The following is a 25297-nucleotide window of genomic DNA, read 5'->3' on the forward strand; positions in this document are numbered from 1 at the left end:
CGCTTAGGTGACTGAGCCACCCAGGCACCCCTAGCCATTGGAATTTTAAACAACCCCCACATATACCACCAACCACCCCATCTGCCACCTCTTTTTCCTTCAGGTTTAGGAACAGAGAATGGTTTAGATAAGAGTTCCCAGAGAGGCTAAAGGACTTTGAATTGCATCTGGACCCATAGTTCATGTTTTGCAAAGATTTGCAAGATAAGGGGGGGTACCTGGGTGGGTCAGTGGGTTAAAGCCTCTGCCTTCTGCTCAGGCATGATCCCAGGGTCCTGGGATTGAGCCCTGCATCAGGCTCTCTGCTTAGAGGGGAGCCTGTCTCCCCCTACTCTCTGCCTGCCTCTCTGCCTCCTTGTGATCTCTGTCTGTCAAATAAATAAGTAAAAAGCTTTAAAAAAAAGAAGATTTGCAAGATAAGGACAGTTGCTTTCAATCTCTCAAGGAATTGGGTTGCAAATTAAAACACGTTATAGATTGATCTATGCATCTGGTCACTTTACCTTCAGTTTGCTTGTTCCCCTCTGGATGCATAGTTCTAATTTGAACTTAAGGGGAGAAGGCCTTCAAAGAAATTCCTATCAGGCTCTGAGTCTCAGCTTTCATTCTGGTCAGCTTTTCACCTCGGAACCATCATTGCCTTAGGGTGATGAGGAGAAGGAAGATTCTGATTTTAATGCCTCTATCCCTGGAAGCTCATTTAAAGGATAAGAGGAAGTAGAGTAGCAGGAAGTTTGAAGGAGTTGATATTTTTGAGCTCAATTTTGTCACACTTTCATTCAGTTCATTCAGGTTGTTTAGTTTTAGGAATAGATTTCTCAACTTGGGAGTACACGTAGAATAATTAGGCCTAATTAGTTTAAAGAAACCTCTTTAAGCCATTTAAAATCGTCCTCTATTGTCCTCTTAAAGGCTTTCTTCTGACTTCCTTTGCTGATGATTTCTAGGATCAACTCAAGGAGCATCAATACCCTAGAGTTTTTACTGAAATGTTCTTTCTTTCAAAGCCCTTCATTTTAGCACTCCTCCAATCCTTGCCATCAATAGGACCGAAAGCACTAATTATTGTGGCAAAGCCTCAAAAGGGCCACCAAGAGCATCACCATGGGTGCCTCTGCTTATATAAAGTGTCTTTTACCAACCCAGAAGGAAAGTCTTCTACCCAGCTACTTATCAGCCTGAAAAGCTGCACACCACCTGAACCTCAGCCTGAGGGCTTCAGTTCCCTGCCTACCCATGGAGCTATTCAAACAAACCAACAGCATCTCCTGTGGGGGACAGGGGACACCTCATCTTCCTATTACTACAAAGCCTGCCTTTCACAGCCCTGATAATTCACTGTGTTCCTGAGTGCAACCCTCATGTGGCACTATATGGAATGCAGTGCCCTTCTCCTTCAGACTATGAGGACATGTAGCAAACTACTATTAATCTCATCTGTCCATGCTGGCTGTTGTGTGTTCGGCCATCTCATACTATTTAGGGAGGGGGACCCCTCCCTCATCAGCAGATGAATAGGAGGTGTTCAAAACATAAGCACATCAGAAAGGAAGAAATAAATCTATCTTTAAGCTCATTTGATGTGATAGTCTCCATAAAATATCGCAAGGAATTATTTCCCACAACACACCAAAAAAACCCTCACAGAACTAATAAGAAGGCAGGATTCAAGATCAAAGAAGACATCAACTGTTTTTCTATATACATCAATTATGGTATAAACCGAAAATGAAGAAATAAAACACCATTTAAAATCATTCAAAGTAAGGAAAAGAACAGAAACAGCTAAAGTAGAATTCTAAGACAACATGCATTTCTAACAAACGATGATGAAAGAAATTGGAGACCTAAATATAAGAAGATACTTACCATGTTCATCAGCTGAAACACAGTAAAGATGTCAGCTTTCCTTAAAATGGATATCCTTACTTAGTGCAATTAATATGCAGATCTCAGGAAAATTTTTAATAGTTGTAGACACAGTTATTCTAAAGTGTGTATGAAAAAGACATGAAATTAGGATAAATAAAGCTAAATTTGATGAAGAAAACTAAAGTTGATCAATCATTCCAGACAAATTGAAGACTTTTATACACCTATGGTAGTAAAGTCCAATGGGCGTTCTCGAAGGAAAGACACATGGACTGATGGAACAGTATGGGGAATCCAGAAATAGCCCCACACCAATTCATTTTTGACAAGGATGCTATGCAACTCCACGGAGGATGGATGGTCCTTGCAAACAATGATGTTGGAGCATATGGATATCCATAGGCAGAAACAAAACATGAGCAAAATCAAAGGAAGAAGAAAAACAGGGAAAAGATAAGATCAATTCTCACACTTTTTACAAACACCCACTCAAAAGAAATCTTAAATTTAATGTAACGTTTAAAACTTTCAGAAGAAAATAGGAGGAAATCTTTGGGATAAAACGTTTGGGCCTGGTGAAGAGTTCTTAGACACAACATCAAAGGCATGAGCCTTAAAGGAAAAACATCAATGAATTGGCTTTACCAAAATTAAAGACTTTTATTCTGATAAATATCCTGTTGTGAGTCTGAAAATTTTACCTACAAAGAGAAAATATTTGCACACCGAAAGTATCACAAATAGCACATGTTTAGAATCTAAAGAACTTTTAGTACTCAACAATAAACACACACACACACACACACACACACACACACACATACACTCCACACACCCCTACTCTAATTACCAATTGGGCAAAAGACGTGAAGAGACATTTATCGGAGATAATAATTCACATGGAAAATCAGCTGACTGATGATGTTCAACCTCTCTAGCCACTAGGAAATACACATTAAGCACATGCTGAGATATCACCCTATACCTATTGAAACAGTTAAAATATGAAATAGTGTCAAGGCTGCCTATGATGAGAACGCAGAGAACCTGGTTGTGGTGATTTTTTACAAAGTTAAACAGGATCTTATATTAGAGCCCTGAAATCAGACTTCCAGGTATTCACTCAAATGAATTGAGAACACATGTCCACACAAAAAAAAGCACAGGAATGTTTATAGCAGCTTTGCTCATAACTGTGAAACTTGGAGCAACCTTGTCCTTTCATGTGTAAATGGATAAACTGTGGAACATCCATACGATGAAGTATTATTTCAGTAACTTTTAAAAGAGCTTCTAAGAGTTGAAAAGATGTGGTGAAACCTTAAATGCATATTGCTAGGTGAAAAAATTATTTTAGACTAAAAAAGCTCTTACTATATGATTTCAACTATATGACATTCTGGAAAAGGCATATAGCGATCTGTATAATACAAAGTTGAACCCTCTTCTAAACTATGGACATCTGCTAATAATAATGCATCATTATGGGTCCATCAATTGTAACAAATGTATCACACTACTGACAAATGTTAATAGTAGGAGAAACTGTATGTGGAAGGGGCCGGGGAAGAGGGGGAGGAGATGGGGAAATTCAGGAACTCTGGGCGCCTGGGTGGCTCAGTGGGTTAGGCCTCTGCCTTCAGCTCAGGTCATGATCCCAAGGTCCTGGGATCGAGCCCCACATCAGGCTCTCTGCTCAGCAGGGAGCCTGCTTCCCTTCCTCTCTCTCTCTCTGCCTGCCTCTCTGCCTACTTGTGATCTCTCTCTGTCAGATACATAGATAAAATCTTTAAAAAAAAAAAGAAAGAAAGAAATTCAGGAACTCTTGTACTTTCTTCCACATTTTTCTGCAACCTTAAAATCGCTGGTAAAAAACTAAAGTATTCGAAAACATGTCTTTTTATATGGGAGATAGAGATGTTTTCTTTTTTCTTTTTTTTTAATTCTACATGCATCTGAGTTTTAGTGTATTTTCTATTGTCCATGTATTTATTTTGTAATAAAATATTGGAGCTATGTAAAAGAAACAGCTCTTCTTCTTTTCAAGATTATAAAGACATGGCTTTAATTTTTTTAAGCTATAGGTATAGAAACTTGCGATTTCTTACTAAGTCTTAGAAGGTGTTAAAAGTTATAAGGTGATAAACTGCGGCATAAGACAATTTTCATATGTTTGAGAACATTATTCAAATCTGGCAATGCCAAACCCAAAGTGGTGAAGAGTTCTGTGACATGAGCTAGGGGACAGGCTTTGGCAGAGCTGATGCAGAAGCAAAGCATGGGAACTGCCCGATTGGCTTATCCTCTTCACTTGCCTTACTTGGAAAGCCCAGCTGACTATTGGTGAATTTTGCAGGGATACCTGTGCACTTACAGAAGTTGAGTCTGGGTTAGGTTTCAGTTTGCCTATGTAAGTAGCTAAGATGTTAGAGCCATCTCAGTCTAATTGTTATGCCCGAGTTTTCATGTCCCAGAGACCACCAAGGAGCCAACACTGATGTAAACACACGAGGGTTTATTCAGCAAGCTTAAGCTTGGTCCCACATATATCCAACACAGTGGAGTAGGGACTTGGACCTCGAACCAGATTATAGTCAGAGTTTTTAAAGGCAGAGTAGGGGTGGACTCCGCCGTGGGTGAGGACAAAGGGGATATTCAGAAGGGCTATCAGGGTAGAAGATTGTCAGGATATTGGAGGCCTGGTTATTATCAAGCCAAGGCCATTTTTTCTTCTAATGAGGCACTAAAATGAAGACTTGGTAGTTTTCTGATGGAATGTCACATTCCTCCTATCAAGCGTCCTTGTTAGTGAGATTTAGGTTTAGAAGAAATTTAACTTTAAGACAGCTTCTTTGTTGTTAATCACTAGGACATTTGTAAACCAAGGGAGACTCCTGTCTTGCAGGATTGTGATCTCTGCAAGTTAACTTTTGTTTTTCTTTTCTTTTCTTTTTTTTTTTTAAGATTTTATTTATTTATTTGACAGACAGAGATCACAAGTAGGCAGAGAGAGAGGAAGCAGGCTCCCTGCTGAGCAGAGAGCCCAATGTGGGGCTCAATCCCAGGACCCTGGGATCATGACCTGAGCTGAAGGCAGAGGCCCTAACCCACTGAGCCACCCAGGCCCCACCCCCTTCTTTTTATTTTAAGATTTTATTTATTTGTTTTTCTTTTAGGGTGACCAGGGGTGGCTGAGGAATGTCACACATATTACCGAGGGGAGCAGGTGGAGAGGGGGTGCAAGGTGCCAGCTTTTGCTTTGTCAAGATGGCTGTACTTATGTCAGGGCTAGACTCGAGGTGGGTACAGCCTTGTTTTTCTTGGCCTCCACACCTATGGCACCTAGGAAAATTACTATAGCAATTCTCCCCTTTTGGTCATCTGTGCACACATGAGAGATGGATCAAAATTTTGATATTAGTGCCACTCTCAGTCACCATCAAGACTAATTTGTTCTGGTCTCCCTGTGAAACTCATAGGTTATAAGGTCAGGTTCATGGAAGGTGTTTGCAACTCACTGTTGGTGTTGTTTTAGCTTCTCCAAGTGCAGTGTGAGCATGTGATGTACTGCTGAAAGCTGTGAGCATGTGCTGGAGACACTTTAGAGAGCACTACCAGGGGATTACCAAGGTGGGGGGGGGGGAGTATCCTTCTAAGTCAGGTTCCCACAAACCAGAGCAGTTGGTATTTGTGTGTTTAAACCAAAAGGCTTGTTTGTTAATTTCTTGTATTTGAGTTTCTATAATACCAGAGGTGTGGATCCAGGAGTAATCAGGTATGACACATACTCCTTCTTTGGTCAACAAGTGATCTACAGCAATTTTATTACCTGAGACCACATTATCTGCTCAAAACAATCCCTATGCCAGAATGGTGTACTTTGGGATGACATATTCTGCTACCCTTCAAAGTCCTCTTGCTTTGGTTTATGCTTTTTGAGATTTTTATCATCTGGGAATAAAATTTTGAGAAAAAATAATGGAATTTATAAATTTTTGTGTTCACTAAGCATGGTACTTAATTACTCTTCTTGTATTTGTCCTTAATTCCTATAATAACGCAATGTGGTAAAAATTGCCTTCAGTATTTTCATGAAAGGAATCAGGTAAATTGAGTTAAGTAAGGTATCGATGAACACACAGCTGGCAAATGCAGAGTAAGATGAAGCCCAGTTTGACGTCCATTCAACAGCTCTTATTTGCCACTCTATCTAACTGTCAGGATAATTGATCTTCATGGTTTGGGGTAGGCTCTTGTATCCAGTTAGAAATAAATCTCAAGTAATAGTTTCACAGATAAAGAAGCAAGCACCCCCTGTGTTTCAAACATTTTTTCATTCCATTTTAACCTCATATACTGCCCAAGTTCTGACTTTTTACTTGGTTTTTCAACCCAGGGGTACATACTCAATAAAATATTAATACTTGTTAATAAATAATTAGTATATAATTAATAATTAATAAAATATTAATTATTGTTCCAAGAATAGGTCAAACAATTCTCCTAGTAATAAAACAGGCATCCAAGACCATGTTAATAAAATGGGCAATGCTGATCCACAGGGTCCAATCCTATTTTGCATTAAAACTGAAGTGGGTATATATACCACATCTTCTTGATCCATTCATCTGTTTGATGGACATCTAGGTTCTTTCCATAGTTTGGCTATTGTGGACATTGCTGCTATAAACATTCGGGTGCACGTGCCCCTTTGGATCACTACGTTTGTATCTTTAGGGTAAATACCCAATAGTGCAATTGCTGGGTCATAGGGCAGTTCTATATACACAATGGAATACTATGCAGCCATCAAAAGAAATGAAATCTTGCCATTTGCGACAACATGGATGGAACTAGAGCGTATCATGCTTAGTGAAATAAGTCAAGCAGAGAAAGACAACTATCATATGATCTCCCTGATATGAGGAAGTGGTGATGCAACATGGGGGCTTAAGTGAGTAGGAGAAGAATCAATGAAACAAGATGGGATTGGGAGGGAGACAAACCATAAGTGACTCTTAATCTCACAAAACAAACTGAGGGTTGCTGGGGGGAGGGGGTTTGGGAAAAGGGGGTGGGATTATGGACATTGGGGAGGGTATGTGCTTTGATGAGTGCTGTGAAGTGTGTAAACCTGGTTATTCACAGACCTGTACCCCTGGGGATAAAAATATATGTTTATAAAAAATAAAAAATTAAAAATAAAAAACTGAAGTGGGTGTCATTGATATGTAAATCCTATAATATATATAAATCCTCCCTACTCTGCTACCTTCTCCACTCCCATTTACTCCACATCATCAGTCATACTCATTATCTGTGGCTAAACTCAATGCTTTAACATTTATTCTACTAAGATCCAGAAGTATCATTGACTTGGAGAACCAAAACCAGATTTTGAAACCATCCCTAAGCAGAGATCTCCCAACAAACCAACTCTGCTTTTTAGGGTTTTCATAGGGGCACTAGATCATAGCAACTGGATTACATGTAGATGCTGTGAAAGAGGCATGGTCTTTTTTTTTTTTTTATTTAAAAAAATATTTTATTTGGGACACCTGGGTGGTTCAGTGGGTTAAGCCTCTGCCTTGGGCTCAGATCATGATCTCAGGGTCCTGGGATCAAGACCTGCATTGGGCTCTCTGCTCAGCAGGGAGCCTGCTTCCCCCTCCTCCTCTGCCTGCCTTTTTGCCTGCTTGGGATCTGTCAAATAGATAAACAAAATCTTTTAAAAAAATTATTTATTTGTTTGTGTGTGTGAGAGAGAGAAAGAGAGAAAGAGAGAGCGCACAAGCAGGGGGAGTGGCAGGCAGAGGGAGAAGGGGTCTTTCTGCTGAGCAAGGAGCCTGATGCAGGACTCCTTCTTAGGATGCTGGGACTGTAACCCAAGCTGAAGGCAGACACTTAACCAACTGAGCCACTCAGGCATCCTGTGGCATGTTATTAATGAACCTAGGTATTTCTTCTTCTTCTTCTTTTTTTAAAGATTATCTATTTATTTAGGAAGCAGGAGGAGGGGCAGAGGGAGAGAGAATTTCAGGCAGACTCCACAATGAATGTGAAGCCCTTGCAGGACATGATCTCAGGAGACTGAGATCACGACCTGAGTAGAAATTGAGAGTCAAACACTTAACCAAATGGGCCTCCCAGGTGCAAACTTAGATATTTCTGATTGCTTACAGAACTTACCACATCCATTAAACATTCACACATTTCATCATGAAAGAATCACATTTATTCCCTAGTCTCTGCAAAGAACTGGCTTAGACACCAAAACTTCATCTCAGACCCATCCAATAGTTTATTGTGTTCAAAAAATCACAATCACAATTTGAAGAAACAAAATTAATAAGTGTAGAAGTGATGTCTGTGTTGAACATTTACAAGGTTCCATAGTAGAGAAAAATCCAATGAGGTTTATTCCAGACACACTGCATGTTGATATAAAAACAGAGGAAAACAGTACCAAGAAGGGACAACAATCAAGGAATGACTAAATAACAGAATCTGGACAGATCAGGAGGACATTATTATTTTTAGATTATTGAAAGGTCTGAAAAATGTGGAAGAATGGTTGTCTTCAGAGCGGTGAATGGTTGGAGTACTGCCAGGTTTATAAAGTTTATGAAGCACAAATTTCTTCACTGATTTCTTTAGGGAACTCCATTGCCTACAGTAGGACAAACATAGTTATCAAGAGTTAAGATGAATATTTTACTTTTTCAGATTCCTTCCTCCTCGTCCTTTATCCTTTGACTTTGGAAATGTCTCTAAATATTCATCTGACCTCCGCCTAGTGAATACAACCTTTCCAACATGAACTGCATCCCCTTCTCTCTAAGTGAGCATGAATGAGCAGACCATGCCTTATCTTCTCTCAGAAGTTTCAATAACAAGTTTCAGATTAGAGAACCAGAAACAAGCATTTGCCTTCAAGGAATTTTCGTCTGATGCAGTTAATTTATTCTAAACCCCCAAAAGCCAAACTCTAGAAATATTTCTGAACCGAGGTACTGTTTCAGAAAATATGTACCAGAAAGTACCAAGTCTTTCCTAGATCATTGATTCAGTAGTGGTATGTGAAACAATGGTCTTAGGTGGTGGAGATAATTTCCAAGACTGAAGTCGTGGTGTAGGAACACCCTTATGGGAATGAATGTGGGACCTTGAAGCTTTGGGATACCAGATGATGCTAATGTCTGATTCTGTCCTAGCAAAAATAAATCAAGAGTTCCTATCACTTTCCTTTGAAGACATCACACTTCCTTCTTCAAACTGTGTTTCCTTCCTTTGGGTAATTCCATCCATGTTTTCCTCTGACCACAACAAACCCACCCGCAGTGCCTCACAGAGGCCCTCGGCATTCGCCAGCATTGGCCTTGCGCATGCCTTAAATGATGAAGATGGTCCCGACAATGATACCCACCAAACCCACAATGAGGCCCAGGGCACACACCACATTCTCAGTTGTCTCTGAAAGAGGGGTTGGTGGTTCAAACTCTGGGTAAAAATATTACAGACTACAGTATGGGTGTCATGACTGTGGTATGCAGTAGCACTTAGAACCAAATGCAGAGTACATAGTCAAAAGAATATTCATTCATCAATTAAATAAGAAGAAGACAGAATGATATCTTAAGGGAACACAGATTAAAAAGCAGGAGAGCTGTATAATGGGAGAAGACAAGGAATAGAAGTTATAGCAATTGTTATGGACAAGTTAGGGGACTCTGGGTCCTAAAGCATCAGACCCATGCGTCACAGGAGGAAATCATAAAAGAAAGGAGATAGAAGAACAGTCCATACTCCAGTGGTTGAGAAGTGGCTCCTCCAAACCCCAGTGCTCCACCTTGCAGTCATAGACATGGTTGGCTGAGGGCAGGAAGGGGAGATAGTGGAACTTGCAGAAAAGGTGGTCTTCCCTGGGCAGGAAGACTGACTTGGACACTCCTATGGTGACAGGGTTTCCATTTCAAAGCCACGTGACATTGATTATTGGTAGAGAGAGCTTGTTGATGAAGCAGATGAGGGTGTTGGGCTCTCCCAGTTCCACAGGGGTGTTTGAGAGCACGGTCACCTCTGGAGGTACTGGGGACACAGGACAGCAATTAGCCTTCCCTGCTTAGGCTAGTCCTTCTCCCTCCCACTGAAGCAGAAAAAGCAGTGGAAACTCTGCCCTGAGAATCTGTGCCATCCATGGTCTCAGAGGCCTATCTCTGATGCTCTCTCACATTATGGTATAAGAGATAGAAGGATATTTTAGGTACTGGAGATGATTTCATTCCTGGTTCCCCCAGCATCGATTAGGGGCAATGACTGTGTGAGTAATTGTTGGTGGCAGGGACAAGATGTGAGCCTATCAGGAAAGGAACAAACTCATGTAAAGTTCTTGAGTCTGTGACATGACAAGTAGGCACTTGCTTATGGATAGGCTAGGCCCCTAGGAGGAGAAGTCAGTTATAATAACGTAACAAAACCAGCTGAAGCATCTATTTCAAAGTTAGGACTCCCTAGTCTAGGAGTGCAGGAGGTACCATTGGTGTTTGGGGTGTGGTTGGAGCGCTTTATCATGATGTCCAGGTTAGCTTTGTCCACAGCTATGTTGGCCAAGGCACCCTGTGTCTCAAGCTGGCAAAGCGTCCAAATTCTTCCAGCCATCACATGTCTCCTTCTTTTCCATATCCACGTGGAAAATCTCATCACCATCGAAGTCAAACATAAACTCACCTGATTGGTCAGGGGTCAGATAGAACTCAGCCTGGATGATCACATGGTCCTCTGAAAAGGCAGGAAAGAGAGTTAGGATGGGAACCGGGAGGGGGAGAGGAAGAAGAATCCAGGATGTGAGAGACAAATATTTGGGTGCGTGTGGGGGAGCTGTTTATGGAGCAGATCTGTATGGAGTGGAAGTCTGATGGAGAGCAGGGAGGAGTGGGAAGATGAGGCTCAGGTGCAGGACATCCATGCTGAACAGAGCTGGGAGGGGAGAAATAAAGGGACAGAGTTAGAGAGGGTGGACTGGAGGAAAAGGGGCCTGAAAATCCCAGAGTCTTGAAGCTGTTGTTAGGTTCCATGTTACTAGCTGAGAAATGATTCCCTATGGAAATCCAGCAACAGCTCCTAAAAGAGAATTCCTCACTCAAGGCATTTTGCCAGGCATTAAATATACTTTTGCCTTAATTTCAGAGGCTCTTTCAGGGTACTGAAGCTGTAAGAAGTGGGAAACTGTTTCAACTGTGGGTCTGAACTTTGGAATCAAATGAAATCTTAAATTCTCTTCTTTTCTCGGTGGAGATAAAAAGGACATACAAGATTGTATTAATTTTACAAATATAACAGAATATTTGCTATGTATACTTAGGTATATAATGCAATTCGTGTCGCATACCTGGCCTTCCCTTTCCTGGTATAGATTGTTGCTTTGGGGTGACTTTCCTTTCTAGAGATCCTCAATATAATATTTGTGCTTAAAATACGCTGACAGGATTCACATGCCAAAATGCTACTACCATGTACTTAACTAAGAAAGGAGCAGAGAATGTTGTACTTTTTATCATTTAATCCCCACAAAAGATTTTACATTTTTGATTACACTAATTTTCCACAATGAGAAATTGAAACCCAGTGGGTAGCTGGATAATGCTTCTCAGAAAATATTTCCACCTCAAATTTGGCTTATTCAAAGTCAATTGTATCAATGAAATCATTTCTCACTCTTCTAAACTAAATGTGACTGACTTTAGTTTGTAATGGCAGAACTCCTCCAGACAACAATTTATTATACTTTCAGGTTATAGACACACAGTACCTGTCACACTTTTCTTTTATTTCAACTCCAAAGATTGTTTTGCAAATGTCTAAAGTTCAGCTCTCCAGAGCTCTTAGAACTTATATCCCTAGCTTTGCTTCTCTCAGCACTTACCTTTGATAGCCCAGGATTCTTGAGGACCCAACAGGAAAGCCATGTTAAATAATCCTGGCACCAGAACTCCATTTCTGGCCATTGGGTGGGGCTGTAATGGGGGTCAGTAGAGCATAAGACGGGTAGAACTGGCAAAACTGGAAGAAAAAAAATAGAATCTGAAGTTAGAATTCAAATCAGTTGAGCTCCAGCCAATCAGAAAGAACTTTTGAGATGACACATCTGTTACTAAGGAAAGAGTTCTTATAAATGGTTCAGGAACAGAACTACTCCAGTCATTAGATAAAGAAGTTAAGTTCTTAAACAAGCAAATAAACATGTAACCAAATAAAAACACAGAAAAGCATGTTCTTGAAGAGGTTGGGAAGTCACTCACTGACTCTTCCATCCCAGCCCAAGTTCTAGAAAGAAATGTACTTGAAACTTAATAGTGAAAATAGAATGAATGGAAACACTCAAAAGTGAGAGCTAATGACAGGTCATTCCTCTGTGCTATGACAGCTGTGGTCTTGAAATAAGGAATAAGAAATCACCTGAAGAGAAGGTAGATTGTCCTCTATGGAGAATGCCTGATTCTTGGCAGCAGTGGATGACAGTGTTTCATGTCAGAAGCTTCTTATTGCTCTAGGTTTGTCCTCCAGTGTCCTAGACTCCCAGATGGCCAATTCGACCCAAAAGTTGGGTGTTCCTGGCACTGTGCTATATGAGAGAACATCAGAGGAGAAACTCTGAGTGTCAACACTCCCAAAGCTGGAGAAAGATGGTAGATACACCATAGGTAATGGTTATTGGAAAGAGTGGACAGTAATCCTTACCATCTTAAGTATTACCAGAGATTGGAGGAGACTGCTGAGGACATATCTCATGTGAGGACTCAGATTGATGAATAGGGTGGACTAAATTGGGCAGAGCTTACTTTATTGGGAAGGTTAGAGATTATAACCTGCAAGAGGGCTTTATCATAACTTTCCACATGTCATAACATTATGAAAGTTCTCCTCATGTCACAAATGATTGAAGTTCTGATCCTAAGAATTCATTTGGTGTTCATTATTGAGAAACTGAAGGTTAAGCTACTCTGACCTTCATGTTTCTGAAGGAACACTGCAGGAAAAAGGAAAATTAAACCACACATAGAAAGCACTGGAATCTGAATAATTCCAATACAGAGAGACCTGGCAGCAAGGCAGCTGTTCAAATGGTGAGTTCACTGCTTAATATCAGTCATGACACATATGCTCAGGGTGGATTTTCTACACTGTTGTTCTGATATTTTATCCTACACCACAGCTGCCCTCACAAATCATGAGGGGGAAAAATCTTTTTTTTTTTTTTAAGATTTTATTTATTTATTTGACAGAGAGAGATCACAAGTAGGCAGAGAGAGAGGAGGAAGCAGGCTCCCTGCTGAGCAGAGAGCCCGATGCGGGACTCGATCCCAGGACCCTGAGATCATGACCTGAGCCGAAGGCAGCGGCTTAACCCACTGAGCCACCCAGGTGCCCGAGGGGGAAAAATCTTACACATTATTGACTGATCACCTCCAAGGGCTTTGAAGATTCTCTGACACTGACTTCTAGGTCACTTGGAAGAGACCCACAACACATTTTTGCGCTAGATTGTTAAAGAATACAATTCTTTGAGGGAAAGGAATGGGCTCTACAATATCAGTCTCTGCTGAGAATCTGGTCCTATGATTCAGGCTTGTTGCTCTTATAAGGTGCTCTCAGTAAATATATGGTACACATAGAGGCCTTTTATAGAAAACTTTTCATATGTTGTAATAGCAGCTTCAACCCAAGGTGGTGTTTAGTAACTTATGATATGGCTTATTTTTAAAGCAGTTATTGGTTCTCTTCAAAATTACTACATTTGGGAAAATAGAAAGTACTTTCATTTCTCTTTCCCTGTGACAGGAAAGAAGTTCCTGTCCAGACACTACTCATGGTCCCCTGTCCCTATACTCTAGCTTGCTATGTCAGAGGGGATTTCTGAGGGCACCTGTGATGTCACCTTCTCAGTGACATCAGATGGAGAGGAGCCACTGTACTAGTCAGAGTTCAGTCTGAAAATAGAAGATCCTGTAAGACACTCTACATAGAATTATTTGTTATAATTTGCCTGCATTTTGGGGAATTATACCTTTAAATTGTTAGGAAGCCTGGAGGAGCACAGGTCAATGCAGTCCCCTATCTCCAAGAGGTCAGCAGTCTGTGGGAAGGCACTGCCAACATCCCATCTCCTCCAGAGCCCCAGAGAAAGGACTATGTTGGCAACACAAGGCTGCTGCCAAGACTCCTGTTGTGATGCCCTTGTGTCCACTGCATGAGATGGCTTCAGCCTACCTGCTACCTCCCAAATCTCATAATACTAACTTTCACTGGCAGTGGGTAAGGCATGTCCCCATCCTGAGGGAAGGAGAGCCAGGGAACTGTAATACTCTTTCTTCTATTCCCTACGACACAGAGAAGACAGAGAAGCTAATAATTTTATTTACTTATAAATAAAGGAAACAGAGAGAGAGCATGTACATGAAGGGAGGAAGGGGAGTGAGAGTGGGAGAGAATCTCAAGTGGACTCCATACTGAGCAGGGAGCCAGACATGGGCTTTGATCCCAGGACGCTGATATCCTGGCCTGAGCCGACATCAGGAGTTGGGTTCTTCACCAGCTGAGCCACCCAGCCTCTTTGTTAATGGGAATTTTTTAAGTTGTTAAATGAAAATATATTTATATCTTAATATCCTCTATCTATATCATCTATTTTTGTCCACCATGGTTCGCTCAGGTTCTTTCTGCAGGGGCACACCAAACCCAGAGAGAATACTTATTGGGGTATTTGATGAGGCCTTAGAAATGGATAGTTCTCACATGCACCCAGGGCATATCTGGGACCTCACTTCAGGAACCTCCAGCTCTTTCCTTTTGCTTCTCTTCCCTGCCTTTCCCCCCATAGCCCTCAGAACTTCCTATCAGAGCTGCTAGGGGGTTGAGGTGGGGGAGGTGGTGGGAGGGATACTGATCAAGGTGTTTCCTTCCCAAAGCTCTCTATAAGAAGCTTTACTCATTTTGTTTCATTTCTCCTTCCCATCTTGAGAGCAGACAGAAGCTAGTCTTATGGAAATAAGTTTCTATCAGGGTGAAAAGCATCAACTGCTGATATCAAGAAAAGTGCTATTGATTCTTCTCCTACCCACTTAAGCCCCCCTAAGGGTTGCTGGGGGGAGGGGGGTTGGGAGAAGGGGGTGGGATTATGGACATTGGGGAGGGTATGTGCTTTGGTGAGTGCTGTTAAGTGTGTAAACCTGGCGATTCACAGACCTGTACCCCTTGGGATAAAAATACATGTTTATAAAAAAAAAAAATTAAATAAAAAAACATTAAATAAATAAAAAGAAAAGTGCTAGAGTGGTAGGGTCATTGGCCTTTCTAACCTGTTGTGGGCAAATGAAGGGACTGGGGTGTTTGGGTTCATCTCTAACTTGGGAGAGTGGCAGTTTGTGAATTTGATTTGTTCTCTCTTTACCTGTATCTGAAACCTGACCTTTGAAAGCTCTGAGGGGTTTGTCTTTTGTTTTGTTTCTACAGACCCTGAAGTTGTAAAATCATCCTTCTCTGTTAGGGTAGTGTTTGTAAATAAGTACATGCAGATACACGTGCATGCGCGCACACACATTCATTAGCAGAACTATTGTCCTTGTTATATAGGCAGTATAGTATACCGCATGATTTATTTATTAAATTTTAATGAACAGACCATGCTAAAATTCCTGTAAGTTGCACAAATGTATCTGAATTCAGCAATTAGGTTGTTTGGAACAATGTAATCATCAATAGTCCCAATCTGATTTAAGATAAATCCTTTTCTATCCCCTGCTGGAAATTTTTGCAGGCAGAGGTGAGTTTGCTTCTTCTTACTCAGTTCTAGTTGGGGTGGATTTAGAGAGAGGGAGGAAGAGGAGAAAGCAGGAAATGTCTTAGTGAAGGTAATATGTGTTCTCTGGGACTGAATGATGTTCAGAGCAGAGATTTCCTGTAGTGTGAGGTTATTCAGGCCCTTCAAATTCCCTCAAGGCCTCTGTCTGTGTGTAGGAGACACTGAAAGATCCTTTGTGCCTACAGCTAGAAGTGCAGACCGTTCCCCACATGGCCACCCTTTCCAGGATCTGCCACCAACAAACAGGTCCATCTGCCTTTCCCTCTGGTTTCCTGCACAGGGTCAGGAACAAATTCCATTGTCCTCAGTCACCCAGCTTCCTTGCAGGTAAAGCAAACTCTTGGTCCTCCCAGAAAATAATTTCACCACATTCCAGGCAAGTAAGTTCCTCCCTTTCCCACATATCTTAGGGAGAGAGGATAGAATTCATAATTAAGCACAGATCTATCCACTGGTATCATGAATAAGCTGTCTCCTCGACTCTTTGACCACCATTTGGTCAGTGGAAAGAGAATAATGAAAACATATTTCTCTCACTTTAAAATTCTGTAAAACAGGGAAGGAATCGTTTCATAAGTCCATAGATGTCTCTGCATTCAAGTCCCCTTAGGTGAGATTAAGGAAAGAAGATAGACATTAAATAGACATGATATGTGCCCTCCATTAGCCACATGTACCATAACTTTAATACAGTGAAAGAAAAGAACATAGAACCAGTAATGTGAGCTATGTTTCTTCACCCAATTTTTCTTCCAGAGTCATAGAGAGAGTAGACTTACAACGTGGCTCTTCTTAGAGCAAGCATAACGCAACGGTCTGTCTGTTAAAACTTGAGTTTCTTTCAAACTTTTAAGTCTCCTGCTTTGTTCCTGAGGAAAACTGGTATTCACGGGATCAGCCAGGCCTGTGCTCTGTTGTTGTGCTCACAGTATAGCGTCCCTGTACGACTAAGTTAACAAAACACATTGACTCCTGGGGCGTGTGCCACATAGAACCTGTTAGCACTGAAGACTGTTCTTCCAGAGGACCGTACCCAGCTTTCTGTGGAGACTCTGCTTCTTGTCAGGAGGGAATTTAGGGTTTGGGTTTCGAGAATTGACCGAGTCTGGACAATAGAACACGAGTTCCTGCCCCCTGACTCTGGGCACGTGCAGCATTCTGTAGAAATGTGGATCCATTGAGCGTGATCTCTGCTCATGTGTGCAGAGCATTAGAACGTCTACAGAGCACTGTGTCCAACACTCACTCTTTCCTAATGGGTGTGAGTAACGGTAAGAAACTGAAACTTGAAGATGATTTATTTAAAATATTTGGTTAGCAATCATTAGCCAAGGAGCTGGTTTCTAAACATGCAGAACTCTCCGAGAATTTAAGAAGAGACAGGAAGCATGAAGATGGAAAGTTCAGAAAGTGAAGAATGAAGCACTAGGTCTGCTGTTGGACTAGGTTTGGGTAAGGTGCTAGAAAATGATGAAAAAAAAAAAAAAACGTACTGAGTTAAGGTCTCAAGACTGAATGTCCTAACTGAATGAAGGAAATTTTTGCATGAAAATAGAAGTTGTGAGGAGGAAGTGAGTATGGCATGGGCCCAGCATGGAGTGTGAGGGGGCAAGGTCCGTGAACACAGCAGGACAGGGGGTACAGGAGTGGATAAATGGCACATCAAGGACAGATGGGATAATAATGAGAAGTCGTCAATGCTGTAAAATGCTTTTTTTTTTTTTTTATTTTATTTGTTTATTTGACAGAGATCACAAGTAGGCAGAGAGGCAGGCAGTGAGAGAGGGGGAAGCAGGCTCCCTACTGAGAAGAGATGCTGGGCTTGATCCCAGGACTCTGGGATCATGACCTGAACCAAAGGCAGAGCCTTTAACCCACTGAGCCACCCAGGCGTCCCTCTAAAATGATTTGAAAAACCAGAAGTATAGATATAGAATAAAATAACACATCTTGGATTTCTGAGGTTACTTCTGAACTTTAAAAGTTTTAAGGTAGAGGGTGCCTGGGTGGCTCAGTGGGTTAAGCCTCTGCCTTTGGCTCAGGTCATGATCTCAGGGTCCTGGGATTGAGTCCCGCATTGGGCTCTCTGCTCAGCAGGGAGCCTGCTTCCCTCTCTCTCTCTCTCTGCCTACTTGTGATCTCTGTCTGTCAAATAAATAAATAAAATCTTAAAAAAAAAAGTTTTAAGGTAGAAAGAAAGGAGAGAAATAGGCCAGAGGATTGTTATTGGTTTTACTGAAAGGTATTCTTGGTATGCCCTTTTTCCCTCACCAATTAAAAATACCACTGATAATGGATATATTAAATCGTTCTGTCAATTTCTCTAGATAATAATGGTATTAACAATTTGTTCTAGGAAGGCTGTTTTTAAAAAAGTCTTTAGGTCAAGATCCCACGTGGGAAGTGATTACAGTGGTATTCTCAAGCAAGTCTTGCACCCTGCAGTCGATAATATGTAGGGCCAAGAATAAGCCCATTGAAAACACTAAAATCACTCCAAAAAGAAATGCAGTCTCAGGAGGGGAAGACAGTTGTTTTCTCTTCACACTGTGCTTATAGGGGAATATTTCAAATGTTCTCAAATGTCTTCCCCAGCTCCCCTTTTTTTCTAAAGCACAGTGAAAGTGGTACTAGGTTTCCCTTTTGTGGTCAGTAGTATTTAAGGGAACTTTGACCTTGTTGAAAGTCAAAGATCTTAATTCAAGAAGCTTAATCTAATATTTTCCACATGTACATACTGAAAAATTCCCAGATGTACTTGATGTAATTAGGTTGTTTAAATGGCTTGCAATATAAAACCTTTCAAGTCTTTTTATACCAAGTATCCCCATGTTTTCTGGTTTTGTTTGTTTTTTGGTAAGCACACAAGATGGAATGTTCTTTTAGAAAATAATCTGTTTTTTAAGGATTTTAAAATATTTTTTAATTACAAAATTTTAATTGAAGCCTAGATGTAATATTATATTAGTCTCGGGTATACAACATAGTGATTTGACAATTTTATAAATTAGGACATGGTTTCCAGAAGAAGTGTAGCAACCATGTGCAACCACACAATGTTATTACAATATTACTGACTATATTCCCCATGCTGTAATTTTCATCCTTGTGACTTACAAACACTTACAGTGTTTGTACCTGTTAATCCCCCTCACTTATCTCACCCATACCTGCACAAGGCCCTCCCCTCTGGAAACAACTAGTTTTTCCTCTGTGTTTATGAATCTGTTTCTCCCTTTTCTTACTCCTGTGTGTTCATTTGTTTAGGATTCCATACATAAATTAAATCCTGTAATTTGGAAAATGAAGTGATGTTTAAAAAGAGAAAAAATTACTGTAAATCATTTTGATTCTTACAAGTGTATGTTTAATACCCTTTTAATTTCTCTAAGACAAATTTAGGGTTGGGCTAATTTTCTAGCTTTTTTTTTAAATCTGGTAAAAGAAGAATGTCGGGTGGATTTTTAGACAATATTGCTTGTGTTAAAATTGGCCTTTGCTTGGTAAATTGTGACATGCTGGGGAGGAATACCTGATGAACTATAGCAAATGATGGGAACCCAGTATGGGCATCTCTGACCCTTTGTAATCGGGTCTGGAAATTATGCCCATGGAGGTATGATCAGAGGGACTGGCTCCAAGGGAGATGAGGGTGTTAAACCAGGGAGACTCCACTCCCATAGGTGTAAATTCATCTCCTTCTACCTAAACTGTTGCTTGTGAATGGGTAGGCAGACACTAGCACCTGGACTGCATTATGGCTTTATCAAGAATATGCCCCACTGAAGAGAAACCTCTGATGCCTCCCCCTTGGCATGCTATGATTCCTGCTTGTCATCCTATTGAGTGAATCTGAGAGCCAGTGTGGCCGGGGTAATCATGCGACTCTGAATATTCAATGTAAGTACATCCGCTGGCTCTTGAACAGTTTTCATTTTATTTCTTTTATTTCTGTACACATACAGAATGTGTATGTGAATGGTGTGTGTGTGTGTGTGTCCATTGAGAATGTGTATATATTACATGTATAAATTTTATCTTACAAATAAATAATATATAATTTCATAAGACATTTTTCAAACAAATTGCATATTTTTATAGCTTTAATATAATCAGTCTCATGCCTGCTGTTTTATTTTAACTTTTTTTTTTAATTTAATTCCAGTTGGTTAGCACACAGTGTTACATTAGTTTCAGGTGTACAATGTAGGGATTCGACACTTCCATACATCATCTTGTGTTCATCACAGCACGTGCTCTCCTTAATCCGTCTCATCTATTTAACCCATTCCCAACCCCCATCTGGTAAACGCATGTGTTCTTCAAATTTGAGAGTCTATTTCTTGGTTTGTCTCCCTCTCTCTTGTTTTCCTCTTGGCTCATCTGTTTTGTTTCTTAAATTCCATATACAAGTGAAATCACATGGTATTTGTCTCTTTCTGACTTATTTTGCCTAGGATTATGCTCTCTAGCTTCATCCATGTTGTTATAAATGGTAAGATCTCATGCTTTTTAATGGCTGAATAATATTCCACTTTATATATACCACATCTTCTTTATTCATTTATGAGGTGGTATTGTAGGACTGCTTGGACTGCTTCCATAATTTGGCATTGTAGGTAATGCTGCTATAAACCTCAGGGTGTATGTATCCCTTTGAATTAGTGTTTTTGTATTCTTTGGGTTAATACCAAGTAGTGCAATTGTTGGATCCCAGGGATAGTTCTATTTTGACTTTGTGAGGAACCCCATACTGCTTCCCACAGTGGCTGCACCAGTTTGCTTTCTCACCAACAGTGCGAGAGGGTTCTCCATTCTCCACATCCTGTCCAACACTAGTTGTTTGTTGTGTTCTTTATCTGGACCATTCTGATTGGTGTGAGGTGATATCTCCTTATAGTTTTGATTTGCATTTCCCTGATGGTGTCCTTTTTATGTGTCTTTCGGCCATCTGGATGTTTTCCTTGGAGAAATGTCTATTCATGTCTTCTGCCCATTTTAAATTGGGTTATATAGTTTTGGGGTATTGAGTTGTATAATCCTTTATTGCATATGTCATTGGAAGATATCTTCTCCCATTCTGCAGGTTGCTTTTCAGTTTTGTTAATTGTTTCCTTCGGTGTGCAGAAAGTTTCATTTGATGTAGTCCCAATATACTTTTGTTTTGTTTTCGTTTGCCTTGCCTCAGGAGACATCGAGAAAGAAATTGCTATAGCTGATGTCAAAGAGGTTACTACCTGTGTTCTTTTCTAGGATTTTAATGTTGTGAAGCCTCACATTTAGGTCTTTAATCCATTTTGGAATTATTTTTTAGTCTGGTGTAAAAAAGTGTCCAGTTTCACTGTTTTGCACGTTGCAACACACTTTTTTGAAGATTGTCTTTTTTTTCCATTGGATATTCTTTCCTGCTTTGTTGAAGATTAACTGGCCACATAGTTGTGGATTTATTCCCGAGTTTTCTGGGTATTTCTGCATGTTCTGTTTCATTGATCTGTGTGTCGATGTTTGGCCAGTGCCATAGTGTTTTGATCACCACAAGTTTGTGATATATCCTGCGGTCTGGCATTGTGATGCCCCCCAGCTTTGCTTTCCTCTTTTCAAGATTGCTTTGGCAGTTTGGGACATTTAGTGGTTCCATATAAATTTAAGGAATTGCTTGCTCTAGTTCTGTGAAAAATGCTCATAGTATTTTGTTAGGGATCATATAATATGTATAGATTGCTTTGAATAGTGTAGAAATTATTGAAGAAAGAATTTATTTATTCGACACAGAGAGACATAGAGACAGAGGAACACAAACAGGGGGAGTGGGAGAAGCAGGTTTCCCGCTGAGCAGTGAGCCTGATACAGGGTTCTATCCCAGGACCCTGGGATCATGAGCAGAGCCGAAGGCAGGTGCTTAATGACAGAGCCACACAGGGGCCTGATAGTGTAGACATTTTAACAATTTTTATCCTTCCAATTCATGAGCATGGAATGTCTTTCCATTTCTTTGATCTGTCTTTAATTGTTTTCTTCAGTGTCTTAGAGCTTTCAGAATATGGGCCTTTTACCTCTTTGGTTAGGTTTATTCCTAGGTATCTTATTGTTTTTGATGCAACTGCAAATGGAATTGATTCTTTGATTTTAACTTTCTGCTGCTTCATTATTGCTGTATAGAAATGCAGCAGATTTCTATACAATGACTTTATCTTTCAAATTTACTAGCAGCTTCTGTGGTGGGGTCTTTTTTTTTTTCTACATGTAGTAATATGTCATCTATAAATAGTGAAAGTTTTACTTCTTCCTTATCCATTTGAATACCTTTATTTCTTTTTGTTGTCTGATTGCTGTGGTTAGGACTTCCAGTTCTATGTTAAACAAAAGTGATGACAGTGGACATCCTTGGTTTGGTCCTGACTTTAGGGGAAAGGTCCCAGTTTTTTCCCATTAAGGATGATGTTAGCTGTGGATTTTCATAAATGGCCTTTATTATATAGAGGTATGTTCCTTCTAGAACTAGTTTGATGAGGGTTTTTGTAGGGAATGGATATTGTGAAATGCTTTTCCTACATCTTTTGAGATGGTTCTTATCCTTTCCATTACTGAAGTGATGTATCATGTTGGTTTGCAAGTAGTCAACCAACTTCGCAACTCAGGAATAGGTCCCATTTGATTGTGGTGAATGCTTTTTTTTAAATGTATTTTGTAGTATTTTGTAGAAAATTTTTGCATCAAGCTCTTCAGGGATATTGGCCTGTAGTTTTTTTTTAGTGTTGTCTTCATCTCTTTTTGGTGTGACAGTGATACTGGCCTCATAGAATGATTTGGAAGTTTTCCTGTCTTTTATATTTTGTGAACATATATAACTTGTGAAGAATAGACATTAACTCTTCTTTAAATGTTTTTCAGTGTTTGTGAAGTCATCTGTCCTGAACTTTTGTGCATTGTTAACTTCCTTCCTTCCTTCCTTCTTTCATTCTTTCTCTTTCTCTTTCTTTCAGTTCAATTTCTTTGCTGGTTATCACCTCTGTTCAAATTTATTACCTACTTCTATCCTAGTTTTGGTAGGTCACATGTTTCTGTGAATTTATCCATTTCTTCTATATTCTTCAATTTGTTGGCATGTAGTTTTTTTTTCAATAAAGTATATTTTATTTTTAAAGATTTTATTTATTTATTTGACAAAGAGAGATCACGAGTAGGCAGAGAGGCAGGCCGAGAGAGAGAGAGAGGAGGAAGCAGGCTCCTGCTGAGCAGAGAGCCCGATGTGGGACTCGATCCCAGGACCCCGAGATCATGACCTGAGCCGAAGGCAGCGGCTTAACCCACTGAGCCACCCAGGCGCCCTGTTGGCATGTAGTTTTGTATTATATTCTAATTGTTTGTATTTCTGCAGTGTTGATTGTTTCTTCTCTTTCATTTCTGATTTTATTTGAGTCCTTTCTCTTTTTTTCTTCATAAATCTGGCTAGAGGTTTATCAATTTTATCAATTTGTTTTTCAAAGAATGAACTCCTGGGTTCATTTACCTGTTCTATTGTTTATTTAGATTCTGTAGTGCTTATCTCTACTGTAACATTTAATATTTCCTTCCTTCTGCTGGTTTTAGGTTTTTCTTTGTTGTTATTATTCCAGCTTTTTGAGGTGTAAGGTTAGGTTGTTTATTTGAGATTTTTATTGCTTTTTGTGGTAGATAGGTATTGCTATAAACTTCCCTCTTAGAAGCACTGAAGTTGCATCGCATAGGATTTTTTGCCATTGTGATTTCATTTTCATTTATTTCCATGTGCTTTTTAATTTCTCCTTTGATTACCTGGTTTGCCCATTTATTGCTAATTAGTATGTTATTTAATCTCAGTGTCTTTGTGGCCTTTCCTGAATTTTTTCTCATGGCTGATTTCTAATTTCACAGTGTTATGGTCAGAAAAGATGCATAGTATGATTTGACCTTCTTGAATTTGTTGAGGCTTGTTTTATGGGCTAATACGTGACCTCTTCTGGAGAATGCTCCATGGGCCCTTGAAAATAATGTGTATTCTGGTGTTGGGAGAAAATGTTTTGAATAGACGTGGTGAGTCCATCTGGTCCAGTGTGTCAATCAAGGTCATCGCTTTCTTGCTGAACGATTTTCTCATTGATGTTCTGTCCATTAGTGTAAGTAGTTTGGTAAAGCTTCCTACTATTATTGTGTTATTATCAATTATTCCTTTATGTTTGTTATTAACTGTTTTATGTATTTGGATGCTTCTGTGCTGGGTGTATAAATGTTAAGAATTGATATATCTTCTAGTTGGATTGTACATTTTATTATTATATAATGTCCATCTTTGTCTCTTGTTGAACTCTTTGTTTTAAACTCTATTTTGTCCAATTTAAGTATTGCTTCTCTTGCTTTCTTCTGACTCTAATTGCAAGGTCGATATTTCTCTATCCTCTCAGTTTTCAGTCTTCAGGTGTCTTTAAGTCTAAAACGAGTTTCTTGTAGGTGGTATGTAAATGAGACTTTTTTTTTTTTTTATTATTTGTTCTGACACCCTATGTCTTTTGATTGGAACGTTTATTCTATTACATTAAAAGTTATTATTGACAAATATGTTTTTATTGTCATTTGGTTATTTATTTTGCGGTTGTTTCTGAAGTTTTTCTCTGATCCTTTCTTTCTTTTTTTCATGGGTTGTTGATTTTCTTTGGTAATATATTTGGATTTATATCCCAGCCATGTCTCCTGACTTTTAAAACTCCAGGCTTCAAGTCCCAGTAGTTATAGAAATTCAGGAGCCCCAGGCACTCTCACTTGCCAAATCAATTGTTATAGGGATTTGTTTTCCCTGTGTGCTCCCTTGTGTTTTAGTCTGTCTTTAAACTTTCTCTGAGACTGGGGCTCTTTCCCCTGCACAGCAGTCACAGCCTTTTTCTCTCCCAAGCCTTGTCCCTCCACTTCCTACCTTCTTAGATCTGACCTCTTCTCTACCTTTAGTTGTGGACTGTGTTCTGCCTGTCTTCAGGCCAATTCCTGGGGTATTTAGGATGACTTGATAGCTATCTAGATAGAGGGAAGCCTAGGGATCCCCTACTCTACTCCTATATGCCCCCCTATTTTTAGCTTTTTTTGTTACCAAATTTAATTTACATGAAATAAACCTGTCATAAATACCCCAGGATAGGTGCCTAGTATTTTCAAATATGTCAAAGAGATATTAAAATATTAGGGTGAGAGACTTCTGGTTCTAGGGAATGATGGACTAGATACAATTCTTCCTATTCCTCCAATTGGTACAGCTAAGACAAAGAGAAGAAGACTGGAAAAGGTGGAGAAAAGAAGGCAGATTAGCTACAGACCTTGGCATTGATCAGTAATAGAGTGGTGATTTCTGTGTGTGTGTGTGTGTGTGTGTGTGTGTGTGTGTTTTAACAAATATATCCAGGAGTGGTTGCTAAAGAAACTGGAAACCAGGAAACACCAAGAAGCACAGACCAAAATGCCCTTAAAAAAGCATGTTTTCTTTACCTAAAGGAAGAGTGAAGGACATCCCTAGCAAGGCAGAACATGTAGGTAATAACCACACTACACTAGTCAAATGAACAG

At 39.9% G+C, this 25297-nt stretch overlaps 2 protein-coding genes across 2 annotated transcripts in view; one reads left to right on the forward strand and one right to left on the reverse strand.

Moving 5' to 3' along the window:
• LOC131834285 (DLA class II histocompatibility antigen, DR-1 beta chain-like) overlaps positions 1-25297 on the forward strand; it is an 83351-nt gene that overhangs the window by 38879 nt on the left and 19175 nt on the right. The gene's annotated exons all lie outside the window — the stretch shown is intronic.
• On the reverse strand, positions 8549-11939 carry LOC131834287 (HLA class II histocompatibility antigen, DR alpha chain). The gene is given in 6 exon segments (XM_059178736.1): positions 8549-9372; positions 9679-9960; positions 10407-10499; positions 10502-10529; positions 10532-10650; positions 11795-11939. Coding segments are annotated over 6 exon segments (759 nt in total). The 5' UTR covers positions 11877-11939; the 3' UTR covers positions 8549-9217.

The sequence above is a fragment of the Mustela lutreola genome, chromosome 6 (genome assembly GCF_030435805.1).
Source record: "Mustela lutreola isolate mMusLut2 chromosome 6, mMusLut2.pri, whole genome shotgun sequence".
NCBI lineage: Eukaryota > Metazoa > Chordata > Mammalia > Carnivora > Mustelidae > Mustela > Mustela lutreola.